The sequence below is a fragment of the Musa acuminata genome, chromosome BXJ1-6, assembly GCF_036884655.1.
Source record: "Musa acuminata AAA Group cultivar baxijiao chromosome BXJ1-6, Cavendish_Baxijiao_AAA, whole genome shotgun sequence".
Classification (NCBI taxonomy): domain Eukaryota; kingdom Viridiplantae; phylum Streptophyta; class Magnoliopsida; order Zingiberales; family Musaceae; genus Musa; species Musa acuminata.
This window is the reverse complement of record NC_088332.1, coordinates 21,505,285-21,521,376: the sequence shown is the minus strand read 5'-3', so window position 1 is coordinate 21,521,376 and position 16,092 is coordinate 21,505,285. Positions and strand designations below refer to the sequence as shown.

Here is a 16,092-nt window from a genome sequence, read left to right as displayed (position 1 = left end):
GGGTGGTATATACTAAAAGGCTCTATATCACCTGATACGGGTCTGTATTGCTCGGTAATGATCAAAATCCGATCGTTATCGACCTGTACCAATTAGATTTCGACCAAAACTGATGAGCGATTCAGATCTGACCCTTTCCAATGGTTAGATCCATTTGAAAGGGTTTTTAAACCCTTTCCTCTCCCTCTTTCAGCCCTTTCACTCTCTCAAACTCTTATACTCTCTCAATTTTTTAATCACTCCTTTATCTTATTCTCACATTTGCATTCTCTTAAAACTTCACAAGGTTGTGATTTGTGGATTAGATCAAGTTTGAGAAGCTAATTAGAGAGGATTAACACCTTAAGTTAGAGGAAGAACTCTCTAATCAAAGGTATGTAGTCAACTTCTTAATCGCATTTAGCATCTTGCTTTGTCCGGAGACATGGCGGCACTATGGACAGTAGTGCCTTGACTGATGATGGCGGCAACGTTAGGAAGTCGATGGTCCTGTCTACATAGTTTGAGGGTGGTGCATAGTTCAAGACTGTATTTATGCATGCAACCCAAGATTCAGATCATGCAGCTCGACGTGATTGTTGGTCATTTTTCTTCGAGCAACGTTGATAGTTGGTCATTCTTCTCCGAGCAGTAGTATAGTAATCGATCTTATGATATGGAACAACAAATCAGTGGCAAAAGTAGTTTCGATATTCTCTATGTTCTACACCAATATATGCCACAATCGTACTGGCCTCAGGAGCCACCTCGGACACGTGTAGTTATCGACAGTCAAACAATAACTATCACCATATTAATGCACCAATGACATATGGTGTATCAGTATACTATGTCGTGGGATCTATTTTAGGATTAGGTCCGACAAATATTTCAATTTGATATATAGATATACATAGGATCGAGAACCCTGATTCACTACCCGTGGAGTCTTGTGTTTCCTTTTGGTGGTAGAACCAGGGATATCCATCATTCGATTACTTGATTCATTTGAATCTTAAAGTTTGTGTAATAAATAATCTAACAATTTAAATTATTTTTTTGTAATAATTCAATATCAATGGAAGAACAGTCCATACGTATCACAAAGCTTCTACTCATTGCCCAAAAAAGATATCTATCACCATTCTTTCCTAATTTAGATTATTTTTGCTAAAATTATACTAAATTTATATTTATTTTCAACTTAAAAACCATAATATATATATATATATATTTCTATTGTTTAAAAATTTTTGGACTTATTTTTGGCCAGTTTTTCAGGTCGTTGATGTACCCCATCGTACCGGCACATGGTATGTCGGTATGGAGCGATACAAACCATACCACCGATTGGTCGGTACATCGATTTATATATATAATATTTAGTTAACATGAGTTTTATAATTTTTATACTTAAATTTTATAAACTCAGCAATGTGAACAAATAAATATCATTATACAGGTTAAAAGAATTATAATCATCTAAATGTTAGTATCCAAAATAAAGATTGAGAATAACAAAATATATTAACAACCTTCAGATATAATTGATATATGTTTCCTTGTGACGATCTCGAAATTTGTTTGCAGATTTCTTTTCCTGCGACACTGATGATCCGCCTTCGCATAGAATGTAAAGTAGATGACTCTCACGTGAGGGCCACACGAGCATAATGCCTCATGCGAGGGCCATGCAATGAAATGTGTGGAAGCAAAGTGGGAGTGTTGTCGTGTCCCACAAATAGAAATATAAATAAATAAAAAAACATGGCTGGACATGTGTCTAGTCATGTCGACGACGTATATGTGTTTGACACGGACGCGTCCACCAAAGGCACGTGTCTGTGCTTCGTAGGCTCCAGTCCTAGGTTAGGTGGGTATGTACTATCGATATTGGTGTTAGTACATTGGTGTGTAGCAAAGCGACAGATGAAGGAGAAGAGGAGGTGACGGAGGAAAGAGGAAGAAGAAGAAGAGGAGGCAGTGGAGGAAGAGGAAGGAGGTAGAGGAAGGAAGAAGAGGAGGAAATATATCAGGTTGGTGGCGTGTGGTGGGCGGTGGGGAGGTAGGCGGCTGTGGACACCAGCAGGCTCTGCACGTAGAAGAGTTACAATCCCTAATTGACTCCTCAAAAGTTTGAAGTTTTTTTATGGGGGTGGTTCGTTTCCCTGTTCATGCCTGGACCGATATATACTGGTTGCTACCAACCAGTCCTAGCGAAATTGCAGCCCTTTCTTCTAGCTCTAGTGGTGCTAAGAATTGTTGTTCTAAATTATCATGATGACATGAACCTGGTTGTGTTTGTCAATTTTATCTTTAAATACATTATTCTGAAGCAACACCTTCTGCAATGTCTTCGGCATTAGATGCCATGGAGTGTCAGTGCCCTGTATAGCTTGTTCTCAGCATGCAGCTTGCTTTAACTTGTATATCATTATCTATTTGGAGGTTTTCCCTAAACACAAGCAAAATGCTTCACAAATGGGACTCCCTCTGGTTCCGTCTGCTTGATGAAGTGAGTCTTTGTGATTTTATGGCAATATCTTAAATACATGTTCTATTTATCTTTTGTATCAAGTAACCATTATAAATGCTCACTCATATACACCATTCATATATTTCAATTATATCTTAGTTGGTCTACTCATAATTTTGCTTTTTCTAATATTTGATACGTAGCAATGGACTTGCTTTCTGTTCTTCTGAACATTATTTGGAACATAAATTGAAATTAAGATTCTTCAGAGTTCATTCAAGACAGATCATAGCTTTTGCAGTTATGCAGCAGTCTAACTTGTGCCCTCTTGTAATTTATCTAGCTGTATAGAAGTCACAGGTGCATATAGTGCTCAGAAGAAGGAAATAAATATAAGTTTGACCGCAATTGGCCTACTTTGGACTGCAACTGACTTTATTGCGAAGGGATTGGCTCACAGTCTCATCCAGGAAATTGATGATGGTTATTAATCTCTTCAGCTGATGTTTATATTATCAGTACATTTGGATTACATTTTTGTTTCCATATGCCATGAGGAATAAATTTGAATGTTTTTAACTGACAGGGATTGCTCCTGGTGTAGACCCCAAAGATGAACAGGCCATTCATACCATGGAAGTTCATGAACCAATTATCTCGAAAAGTTTGATTGATTACAATAAGTTGCTTTTTTCAGTTTTCTCCATTCTTCAAAATCTTGCAGGAGATCAGAGGCCTGAGGTATAGTGTCTTCTCTTTAATTGGAATTTTTCATGTACTTGTGTAATAGTTGATTCGTACATGATTACATCCTCTGTTATTCTGTTCACTTTTAAAATACACTTTATTATGTGCTAGACTCTTCAAATCTGACCTTGTTGTAAACAGCAAATGGTTGTCATGCAAGACAAGTTTGACAAAGACTTCATATTCCTTTGCTGCGTTGTGCCTGTGTACCTGGCATCTCAAGTTTTCACTTAATGTGCTTGATTTTAGCATCTTCATCCATTTGTGTGCTGATTTCATGGTAGAAGTTCAAAGACACTTCTGCCTTAATCACCTAGGGTACACATTTAAAAAAGATAAGAAAAACACACTTACTGAATTATTGCATATTTTGTTGTAATTCCATTCCATGAAGAAGAGTCCTTATCTAAGGTAATTGTTTTTTTAATCTGAGATTGCTTGGTAATATTTGTTCTAATTGTTATGCAAGTGGAATATTTGGCTAAAACCAGGCTGGCCCCTGCTTTGACATCACTTTTCACTTAGACTAGTTGAAATTCTGACCATGAACTGGACTTTGTTCCAAATGGGAATCAACCCAATATCCACTCAAATGAAACCTTGATCTATATATCCATTGGATCTAAGTCTATCCATGAGAATCAAGCATTGATCCTCATGGATGTGGCTTAGATCTACAAGAATCTAGGTTTCTGTTTTGAATATGAAACCCTAAATTATGCTGTACATGGAAGAATAATCCTAAATCCTAACCTACCAGACCTAATTGCATGAAATTAGCTTAGAGTTAGGTTTGGACTTATGTTGTTTTGAAGAGAAATTTGTTTGAATACTGAGACTGAATCCTCTTCTTGAGCAAATCAGCTTATCCTTTTGTTCTTCAATGATTTTGGAAGAGAGTTGAGAAAGAATTAGGTGAGTTTTGAGAGAAATGTTAAAGATAATAAGAGTGAGAAAGAGAGGTAGTGAGATAGATAGATAGAGAGAGAGAGAGAGAGAGAGAGAGAGAGAGAGAGAGAGAGAGAGAGAGAGAGCAAGGAGAGAAAGGAGCCTGTGGCGGCTATTAATAGCCACACAACGAGGTCCCAATGGCTATCCAATGGCTTGTTGGGAAGTCACATCGAGGAGGGTAGGCTTACTGCCCTATATAGGTGCTTCCCAGGTCTGTGTCGGATGGTGAGCCTGGTACAAGGATCATACTGGGAAGTACACCCCATATTGGGCTTGATAGATTACAAACTCCATATTGAGAAAATATGATAGAATTATTTCAAAGTTCTAAGCATGATACATGATGTGCATATATGATTCAAATTCTAATTTCATACCTTATTATATGCTTACTACCATCAAAATGATTACCTTGATTCCGTGACGGGTGGTTCGAGGTCCTCCAAGCGACTAGGTTGTATCAAGCAAGGATCACCATTTTGGGTAGTACACCTACACCTATGTACCAGCCTGTTGAAGAGGACGAAGAGGAAGAAGAGTAAGGGGTGGTACAGGAAGAGGAGGAAGAAAGAGAAAAAAAGTAGAGGAGGCAATGGAAGAAGTGGAGGAAAAAGCAAGAGGAAGAGAAAAGAAGAAGAGGAGGCAGTGGAGGAAGAGGAGGAAGAAGCAGATGGTGGAAGAGAAGGAAGAAGAGGAGGCAGTGGAAGATAAAGGAGAGGAGGAGGTGGAGGAAGAGGTGGGAGGAGGATGAGGAACAGCAGGAAGAGGTAGAGGAGGTGGAAGTGGAATTTGAGGTGTTCGGATGTATTTTTTATGGAGATTTCTTGAGAATGAAGCTTGAATTTCTTGAGATTGATCTCGTACTTGAAAAAGATTAAGTTTGGAGAGTGAGGTTGAGAGAGTCTTTGATGAAAAAAAGGGTAAAAGAAGGGTTGCAGTCTTTAAATAGATGGGAAAAGATCTGTTAGATCCAGGAACTGGGTGCAAACTAGTTCCAACAGTTAAGGCTGGGTGGTAAGGGCAGTAAAGTAACCATACTGGGCGATGAACCTGGAATAAACCATTCCCAGGCGAAAACTAGTGGTCCACCCGCCAGTTCAGCATTGGACTGGTAAACGCCGGTTTGTACCAACAGACACGCTTGATATATGGAACCGTGGTTCTCAGTACTTTGTGATTTGGAAAGAGTTATTGATATTCACTTCTTAGTAAATAACAGTGTTAGGTAATTAAGGATGCTCAATCTATTTATTTCATTCACTGAAGCTTTCTTGTCCGAAGGTACTTGAATGAAGTATAAGGTGTCTTCGAAAAAATGACTAAATTTTTTATTCTTCAAATTTAAGCTATAATCTGATATCCATGGGATAAATCTTTTGGATAGATATCTAGGTATTATTAAAGGTACTTAGTTGATGCCCAACGTGGGACATCTAACTTTCTAGGTCATCATATAAGTGCTGGTATGTCTTTTACCACCTAACACTGACAATGCCAGTTGCAAGCCCGGATAAAAAAGTGTAAATTGACAGTTAGCATAAAATTATATCAGATCTTATGATATTGGATTTTAATTGATTAATTGTTGGGACTTGATGGTTTTGTTATTGTTGTTGTATGGATTTTGCCACCTAGTCATCCTTTTTTCCTTTTTTATGTTGGCAGATAGGTTTGTTTTGTTATTTTGAGTCACAATATTTATTGAATCTTCTAGCTCACTTGCTATGTCTGATATGATGTTTTGATTTTAATATTTAATTAATTATGGATCCAATTATGTCATTGACACTGGAAGTAAAAGACTTGAAAGCTATTAAGTATTTAATATTTTCTTCATTGCTACTATTAAGTATTTAATTTTTTTTTTTGGGATTCTTGAACAGGATACATATGGTTTTTATTTATTTTTAGTTAGGGCAGTCCAACGAATGAGGGTCAATGCAGACCACAGAATGATGATGAAATTGCACAGCAAATTTTTACACTCTAGAATCTAGATCATGGAACATTTTAATATGGGATGCAAATCTTCTTGAATCAGAATGAGGAATCAAATTGTGGTTCGTAGGTTATAGAGGGGCCCCAGTAGCTGTTAGACAAATTTTGTTGTGGTTTGGGCCTTGGAATTTCCTTGAAGTGCATGAATACTTTCATCATTGTTATTGCCTCCATTTGTCTTTTCCTTCATATGGAGTAAGCTTGTAAGCTATACTCCCTTTGTTCTTTTGGGCTTGCTGTTATGCTTTAATTACATGCAATGTGTTAGCTGTTTGGTTTACCTCTTAATTGTGCTCATGCACACTGTAAAAATCACTTCACTGCATTTCTAGTTAGTTGCTTATGATTTCTCTGCCTAATAATCATGATACTGATACAACAATGAAGGTGCAGCATCACACGAGTTTTCTATCCTCTATAAAATAACTAGCCTGTTATCTAGCATCTATCCTGGAATCTAGCTGTTTATTGGTAGCTATCAGTGCCAACAGAATGAATTACTTTAATAATCTAAAAAGTTCAAATTTAAATGTCTTATTGCTTGTTAAATCTTTAATTTGTTTAATGAAAATTTGACTGAAATTTTTGCTTTTTTCAGGTAAGAAATTCAGCGATTAGGACTTTGTTTCAGACTTTGGGCAGTCATGGACAGAAGATACCCGGAAGTATGTGGGAGGATTGCCTATGGAATTATGTATTCCCCATTCTAGATCGTGTTTCTCACCTGGTAACTTAAGTTACAGAATCATGAAATATATGCTTTGTTTATGCTTTAAATGATTGTGGACAATTCTATCCATAGGCATCCACTTCATCCCGGGAAGAGTGGCAAGGAAAAGAATTAGGGACTCGAGGAGGAAAAGCTGTTCATATGCTGATTCACCACAGGTATTAACTATGAGGAATGCAAATTGTTTGTTATCCTAGTAGAACTTTTCGACCGAGAAAGTCTTGATTTGTCATTTTTTGTACTTATACCTTGAGTTTTTGTAGCCGCAATACGGCTCAGAAGCAATGGGATGAGACTATCGTATTGGTTTTGGGTGGAATAACAAGGCTACTGCGCTCCTTTTTCCCTTTTCTTCAGAGTTTAGGCAATTTTGCTGCTTGTTAGTTCTCTCTGAACATTTCTACCAAAACTTGATTGGTCTCTTTGATGAGCTAGTTCATCTACTGAATGGTGACTTATCTGCGCAGGTTGGGAACTTCTGCTAGATTTTGTCAAGAATAGCATCTTAAATGGTAGTAAAGAAGTTGCACTTGCTGCAATAAATTGTTTACAGACAATTGTTAATTCACATTGTCCAAAGGTAATTGTTTACCTTCTGGTATTCTATGCTGATTTTTGTCATGTATACTTCTGTATATGCTTGCTCTAATTATAGCTGAAAAAAGTTATTACTTTGAATCCCCGTTCTAACTTTTTCAATACGGAAGTTGAATACTATTTTGCATTTGTATAAAAACTCTACTCTACAAACCAATATAGGTTCAAGCTATCTTTCAATAACTCATGAAATATTTGACTGGCACTGACTAGTTTTTGCTGCAATGAGTTTTTCAGGGAAACCTGGCTGTATCTTATGTCAAATCTATGCTTGATGTCTATGAACTTGTAATTCAAATGTTCCCTAATTACACTAGTAGTGCAGCTAGCAAGGTGAAGCAGGAGATCCTGAATGGTCTTGGTAATGAATAATCAGATATTCTAGTGTTCTACAGTATGTTTTGTTCTTGTCTCTTTGACGTTAATGTATTATGTTTAACAGGAGATCTCTATACGCAAGCACACATAATGTTTGATGCAGACATGTACTTGCAGCTGCTTGCTATATTGCATTTGGCCATTAGAAGTTCCAAGAGTTCTGGTGACATGGAAAATGAAGCTGTAAGTTCTCTTGCTTGCAGTTCTGCTTAGTTGGTTCTGCCACTTATTGCCCAATATTCTGTTTTTATTTATTTATTTTTGTCTTCTACGGAGTGGATGATTCAACAAAGAATCCTTTGTTCTTTCAACATTTCTTATATTTCTTGTTTTGTTTTCTTATGCTTTCAGATCCAGGAAAACCTTCCACCAGTACAGCGTACAATTTTGGAGATTTTACCTCTTCTACGTCCTACAGAACGTCTATCATCCATGTGGTCCCAGTTTATCAAGGTGCTCCTGTGTTATCTGATTGGATATGAAGCTCGTTCACATAAAATCATAAATGACATGGAATTGGCAGTGCGTTCAAACCATGATCATGAGGGTTTAGAAAAGGACTCTCATAATGCTTCAAGTTCTTCTCCAGAAAACAAATCCAGGGATTTCACAAATCATAAGGAAATTAACATGAAACCAAAGCCTGATGTTGCTAATGGTGCCTCTTCTGTCTCCATGACAAAATCACAGCCTTCATTTCCTCACTCAGCTACTTCTGATGACACAGCAAGCTCCCACTTGAGCCCTTTGTTTGGAGAAAAGCTTCTTCCTGTTATTGTGAAGCTCTATCTAGAGGCCTCACCATCTGAAAAGTGCTGTATATCTGCTGAAATCTTGCATGGACTTGGAAGGTAACCTGTAGACTGTTTTTCGTTTTCTCTTCTTTACATCATAATCTGCAGTGACTAATTTCTTCATGCTTGATTATTCTCCAGCTGAAAAACATTTGTACATTATTTTAAACAAGTCGAGAATGAAACTTGGCCCTGCCTTGTTGCCCTATTCTTCCAAGTGAACTTTTGTTCTGTGGTTATCTAAATAACAATTAACTTTTTATATAGGAAATGGCATGCAATAAGCACTCATATTTATGTGCAACTTTCACAATGTCATGGTGCATATAATGACACAAAATGTATAGCACTTCTTAATGTACATGTTCTTTACATTTCAAAGTGAATACAGAACAATGTAGTAAGTTGGCACGTCTCAAATCATTGGTTTTTTAACCTTTTGACACTCTAGGACAACATTTTAGCATACTATTTTGAAAATAGTATTTTCTATTCTTGGAGGGCAGGAATAACATCAAATCTGCATTTATACAGATATATTGATTTTTTTTCTTTTTCAGGTGCATGAGTACTAGAAGAGATAACCCAAATGGTACCCTTTGGAAAGTTGCAGTTGATGGCTTCAATTGTGTTCTTATTGATGCCATAACCAGAGTAAATTCAGAAAATAAATTTGATCAAAATACCTATAAAAGTTATAGGGCTAGTCTTTGGAATGAGGTGGCAGATGTCTATGAAATATTTTTGGTTGGTTCATGTGGACGAGTTCTTTCATCTAGAACTCTTTTGGTTGAAGCACTTTTAGCTGATGAGGTCATCGAGATGAATGTTCTGAGTACTCTGGGAGACAAGGTTCTTAAAAGCCATATTGATGCTCCTCTTGAGGTATAATTTAAAACCAAAAACTTATTTCCTGTTATATTTTCTTTATTCAAGGATTAGCCTTGGTTTCACATCTCAGCTACTTATTTAGAAGGGTAATGTTGTTTTCCCAGATATTGGAACGATTAATTACAACCCTTGACCGTTGTGCATCCAGAATTGACTCTTTACCTCTTGAGAGTGTTGGGCTTATGCCTTCGCATTGTAGCAGATTCTCTCTGAGCTGTTTACAGACAATATTTTCCTTATGCAGGTAAGTTTTGTAACTGAAGCACACACTATTACAAATTATCCATATTTTCCGTAGCAATATCGCTTCGACAAATGTGATTTAGAACAGCAAATACACTAGGCATTTTCTTTGATGCTCTGTCTTCACTGCATTATCACCTCTTTATCTCAGTATGTTTATTCTCAAGGGCTTTCTTTTAGTGCTACCTTTCTTTCATATTCAAAAGTCTTGTTTTTGTTTTGGAATTATGATCCAATGGCACATAATTCATCAGTAGTTCTGGGATGTGCACTTAATCAATCAATTAAGCTCTTAATGCAGATAAATTAAAATGGTTGGATGCATTTTTTCACTTAGGTGTAAAGGACATATATATAATATAAGTACTCATGAAGCTTGAAGTTTGGGATTGTTCGTTACCAGAACATTCTAAACCAGTGAATTAGGACTGAAAGATGACACTAAGTATCCAAATTATCAGATCTGACCTGGCCAAGTCTCAGATTACTGGTTGGACCAGTGGTCAATTGGTTGGACAACAGAGAAATTTATATAATATTTTGTTATATTATTATTCTGTCTTAATAGGTTTGTTTTACTCTTTTCCTATTTTTCTTTTGCTTTTTTCCTCTACCATTTCTTTTTTGTATACTTTCTTTCTTTTTTTTCTCCCCCTCTCATCTAACCACTCTTACCATCTCCGCCTCTTCCTCCTTTCCTTCTACTTCTTCCTCTCTTTCTTTACCTTTCCTTCCCTGTTCTCCTATTATGCTTCTCATTCTTCCTCCTACATATTTTGTCAGTGGATCCTACCCATTCCTTCTTTTATTTCCCTCGTTTGATGAGTAGCTTTTCTTCCTCCCTTTTCTCGTTGCTAGTAATCTTGTTCCTCCTCTCACTTCTTTTCCTTTTTATGTCAATTTATCCTTCACTCCTACACTTTACTCTTGAAAGGTATGTCACTACTTGGTTGGCCTATCCATCTTCTCACTTTGCTCGGGCAAGGCATTGCCACGAGTAGGCCCAAAGTGTGGCTTGAATCAGAGAAGGGAATATCAAAATAGGGATCAACAAGGAATGTGTGGTTAACCCCCTTGTAACCTGGTCAATTGATTCAAACTAAAAAATGGTTGTCGAGTGATCTACAAGGTTCCATGACTGATCAACAACAACCAAGTCAAAGTCATAAATATATAGCGGTTGGCTACATGGAGCTTCTGCCACAATTGAGCTATGTAAAATGCCATGTCTTTAGTTAAGTTAAAAATATTTAGATCTTTATTTATAGTTCATATTAAAATCCTTTTGGGTCCTTAGTTAAATTAAATTAAAATCCTTTTAGGTCCTTGGTAAATTAAATTAAATTTAAATTCTAGTATTTAAATTAAAAGGCCATATCCTTAGCTAAATTAAAGTCCTTTATATCTTTCTCTGCCTCTTCTTGTACCAATAATTGAAATTATTTAGAAATCTTCTAACTACAACATCATGAATAAAAATGTTTACTTTATCTATCTTTCCATGAAATCTCATACGTTCATTCACCTTAACATTCTCATCATCTTAACAAGACAAACCTCTTATATATATTGTTTCTTTGCTACCCAACACTTCGATTCACTTTGATTCACAAGGCATTGTAGATATAAAAACTATCATGTATAACCTTTTTTAATCTAAAAGTATCTGTTGATCACACAAAACTCTTCAATTTTAACAACATAGTTTTGCCTCTATGAATGGTATCTTCATCGATCTCTTCATCTTATTCAATAGTCAACCTAAGATGTCTATGACTTTTATTTATTAAAATTTCTTAAAAATCCAATTTAATTATATCCTCATATCTATTCTTAGTTCTATATTCAGTTTTAAACCTTAAGTTTCAAGGTTTGTCTTCATAACTCAGGCTTATAACTAATTTTGTTTAAACTTATATCAACTAAAATAATGCCATTAGCAAATAAAATGCATCAAGGAATTGTGTTATGAATGACTAATAAGTTTATCAATGTAAAAGAAAAAGGAAAGAATCCAATGTATTCTTGATGTAGTCCTACACTAGTAATTACATTATCATGCATATTTGTTTTTACTTCATATAATTAGTGGATATATCTTTCTTTTCTAAAGCTCACCATAATAAATCTATAGGAACTCTATCATGGATCTAATCTAAGTCAATAAAAATCTATTGCAAATTCTTTCTACTTTGCATTATACATCTTCGTTAATAACTTTAATAAATACATAGCTTCTATTGTTGATCTTTCAAAGTTCAAAACCAAATTGATTTTCGCATATATTTATTTCATATCTTATTCGACTTCCAATCAGTCTTTTCCTAAGTTTCTAATATGTCCCAATCTTTACTCCTCTATAATTAGAACTCTTTTGGATTTCTCCTTTATTCTTCTAAATTGATACGAGAAAGTCCTTTCTCCATTTAAATCTTAAATTTTTTGTTAAATAAACTAGTCAACCAAACCATTCTTTAATCTTATAGACTCTTCCAAACCTTAATAAGAATACCATCACCTCAATAAAAATACCATCATGTGACACACTCTGACCTATTTTTATATGTTTTACCTCACTTGCTCTAATTTTATGAACAATAATTACTAAACATACAACTATTATCTATCCTTAGAGCTAAGTTATTTAAAAAATGTTCACTAAATAATTCATGAAATTAATTTCTTCATCTTTCCTTTCATTGTGGTTAATAAATATTTTTTTTCTTCATCCTCAAATTTAGCAGTTCGAAATATATCCTTTTTACCAACCTTGGTGACTAACTTATTATAAAGATTATTATATCTTATCATATTGAGAGTTCTTTTCACCTCTTTTATGGATTCTATATACCTTTTTTATGTCACATCATATTTATAATTTTGTCAATCCTGAAAACATGATCTTTTAATAACAATTGCTTTTTAAACTGTCTCACACCACCAATTCTCTCTTAAGGCTACACTTATATCTTTAGCTTCTCTAAGAATCTCATTTGCAATATTCATAATCTTATTGGCTATCATAGTTTGCATAATGTTACCATTGTCCCGTCTAAGTTGAGAACCTCCTCCTTTTTTACATTCTATATTTAAAAGTCTTTACAATATTGTCTTTGAAATTCAAGCTTTTGGTCCTAGTAAGTTTTTCTCCTATTTTGTACTGCTTCAATTTTTTGCAACAGATATATATTAATTACCATAATGTTTATGTGGATTCTCCTATTTTTTGCTGCTTCAATGTTTATGTGGATTCACCAATCTTTTACTTGGGATAACCTTACAATCTTCTTTACACATAACTCTATCTAGGTTTTTAATGAGGAAAAAGTTCATTCAGCTATAATTGTGACTACTGGTATAGGTAATAAAATGTTTCTCTTTTTTTAGTTATTATTAATAATTATCAGATTATATAAGGTAGTGAAGACTAAATTAATACCACCCTCCATTCCTCTCCCAATAGCCAAAGATCCAGCATGTTCCTTTAAATTCATCGTATTATTTTTTACATGACCGTTCAAGTTTGCTCCGATTTCAAGTTCTTCGATTATCAGGATTCTTGGCAGTGATTTAAAAAGGCGCTCGGGCGCTCGCCTAGGCGCTCGGGCGAGGCGAGGCGAGGCGAGGCCCGAGCGCCTCGCTTCACTTCCAGGCGGCGCGCTTCAAAGAGGCGCCACCTGGGCGCTCGCTCGAGCCCAGGCGCTGGGCGCTTCGGGCGAGCGCTTAGGTTAAACCAGGCGACCGAACTAGGATTTTAGGTTTGGTTCAGTCTCCGGTGGTCAGTTGGTTTAATCGAACCAACTAAAACCAATATAAGCTGTCGCTACCCAACCCTAACCCTGCTTGTTGTCGTTGCCGCTCCTGCTCTCGCTGCTCGCCGCTGTCGCCGCTTTCCACTCCTGCTACTCGCCGCTCCTACTCTCGCTCCCGCTGCCGTTGCTCGCTGTTGCTGCTGCTGCCGCTGTCGTCGCTCCCGCTCCCGCTCTTGCTGCCTCCTTACACTCCCGCTGCTGCTGCCTCCTTACACTCCTCTCCCTTCTTCTCCTTCAGTATACTGTTAACAGTATATTAATAATAGTATTTATATTTATTAGATTAATAATATATTATTTTAATTTTAATACTATTAATTTTTATTTATTTAAAATTATTATATTTAAATAATTATACTTAAAATTTTAAATAATTATATTTATTAATTATATTATATATTTTTATATTTTAGCACCTCGTTTCGCTCGGGTGAGCGCTTGGGCGAACGCCTAGCGCCTTGGGCGTTTTTTGACCTTGGCGCCTAGCGCTTTTTAAATCATTGATTCTTGGTATAATATCATCTAGTTTTCCTTGAAATCCTTTTGGTTTTATCATCTAATCCAACTTAAGAGGTATAAACTCATAATATTCAGAATATCTTCCTTTAAAACCATTCTTAGAACTATAATTTTATCTCCAAATCTCTTCACTTCTACAACATTATTCTTTACACCCTTATCTACAACAATTCTCATACTATTTCTATGTTTAACTTTTCTAGAATACCGAATCTTAAATCCAACATTATCAATATCTCTAGATTGTCCTCCTACCCACTTGGTCTCTTGCAAACCTATAATACTTTTTCTTCTAATTGTTATATATATTAATTCAATTTCTTTTCCTAAAAGTGTTCCTCTATACCATGTTGCTAGCCTAATCCTTTGGCTTTGGACTTCCTTGGTGGTAACAGTCCAAAATAATACAAGAATCTTGCCTCCTTTACACCACATCTGAGCCCACCCTTTGTACTTCGAGGCACCCAAGTGGTGAAGGTTCCTTGCATCACTTCCACATTATTATGACCTAGTCTTATTTTTCCTACTTATCAGATATAATAGAAGGATCAAACTAAATTGAAGTCTTATTTTGAGTTTCTCCTTCAAATCAGCCAATCTGGTCCATTCTTATGACTATGAAAAAAAGTTTTTTGGCTCTTTACAATCAATGTGCATCAGGCAATTTGCTTCGCCCCGTGTAATATTTTTTGAAAAATTTGTTTAGAATTATATGTTGAAAGTCTTGGTATATATATATATATATATTAGTTTCTATGTTTCATTATGTAGAAAATGAATAGAGAACCCACTGCTTACTTTTAATATGTAAACCGATCGTGTTTTAAAAGCTAACATCCATAATTTTGTCATGTTCACTCGAAAGAGCCTATGGGTTCATTTTTTCTTTCTCCAACTGAGAATTAACATTTTGTTTTATCTAAGCTTAAGTTCACATTTTGTTTAATATAAACTGAAATTTGTATTTCTTACTCAGTTTTACATGTGAAGATAGCTGGCATCAAACAAGATCGGAAGTTAGCAAGCTCACAGTCACCATTCTTTTGAGGAGATGTGAAACTATTTTGGACAAGTTTTTGACTGATGAAAATAGCCTAGGTAACCTTTTGGATTGAGATGTTAATTGGATACTTATTCTTTCCTTGCAGATAACAAGAATGAGTGGTATTTTTTACTGGTATATACTTTTTGCTGGCAGATAGTGACAAGTTCATCTTATCTTGTAAGTTCATTTTTGAAATGCCTCAAACTACTATTGCAGGAGAGCATCCACTGCCGAGTGTGAGAATCGATGAAACTGTATATGTTCTTCAAGAACTTGCTCGACTGTCGATTCATTCGGATGCAGCAGCTGTTCTTCAAGTACCACCATCCGTAAGAGAAATCCTAAAGAAGAATAACAATATTGGACGTGCCCATCTATATGTATTGTTTCCATCATTTTGCGAGCTTGTTGTATCAAGGTTTGTGCCTCAGTGTTCCTTCTGCTTTCTCACCATTTTTTTACTAATTTTTCCTAGTGTTGGCTTTTTTTATCTGGAAGAATTTTTCATGTATTCTTACAAAATGTCAAAGTATACTCTTAATATGCAAATGTCCATTCTCATCCCCGCAGACTTTATATACATTTGAAGTTACTACTACCTTTACCTCTCATTAGCTGAAGTTAACCTTTCTCAGTTGATTCTAGTTGATATTTAGTTGATAAATGAATAAAGATAAAAATGCTACGATATAGACAACAAAGAAGTGATGATATCACATGATTGCCAGATGACATTGATGTGGACTGGTACCCACATGTGGTAACATGATATCCATGTATAATGAAGTGGCAGCCACATGGCATGAGGATCGGCATTTGGTAACATCATTTGCCTGGTTGTGACATCTTCACGTTGTCAACATCATATGGTTGCCATGTTGTGCTTTCTGGATGGAAAATATGAAGAGAGCAAAAATATGTTAGGGAAATTT

At 35.7% G+C, this 16,092-nt stretch overlaps 1 protein-coding gene across 6 annotated transcripts in view; it reads left to right on the top strand.

Moving 5' to 3' along the window:
* LOC135585036 (uncharacterized) overlaps positions 1-16,092 on the top strand; it is a 76,880-nt gene that overhangs the window by 57,981 nt on the left and 2,807 nt on the right. For 5 of the 6 annotated variants that reach the window (XR_001978561.2, XM_065188008.1, XM_065188007.1 and 2 more), the window contains 13 exons: positions 2,799-2,938; positions 3,042-3,196; positions 6,750-6,878; positions 6,954-7,039; positions 7,145-7,260; positions 7,349-7,461; positions 7,716-7,839; positions 7,921-8,039; positions 8,208-8,707; positions 9,211-9,535; positions 9,646-9,785; positions 15,092-15,213; positions 15,377-15,578. Coding sequence is in view for 5 of the 6 variants with exons in the window: in XM_065188008.1 (XP_065044080.1) it covers positions 2,799-2,938; positions 3,042-3,196; positions 6,750-6,878; positions 6,954-7,039; positions 7,145-7,260; positions 7,349-7,461; positions 7,716-7,839; positions 7,921-8,039; positions 8,208-8,707; positions 9,211-9,535; positions 9,646-9,785; positions 15,092-15,213; positions 15,377-15,578 (2,271 nt within the window). In the remaining variant the exon portion in view is untranslated. Of the gene's footprint in view, positions 1-2,798; positions 2,939-3,041; positions 3,197-6,749; positions 6,879-6,953; positions 7,040-7,144; positions 7,261-7,348; positions 7,462-7,715; positions 7,840-7,920; positions 8,040-8,207; positions 8,708-9,210; positions 9,536-9,645; positions 9,786-15,091; positions 15,214-15,376; positions 15,579-16,092 lie in introns of those variants that run through there. The other variant, XM_065188010.1, reaches the window with a different exon arrangement.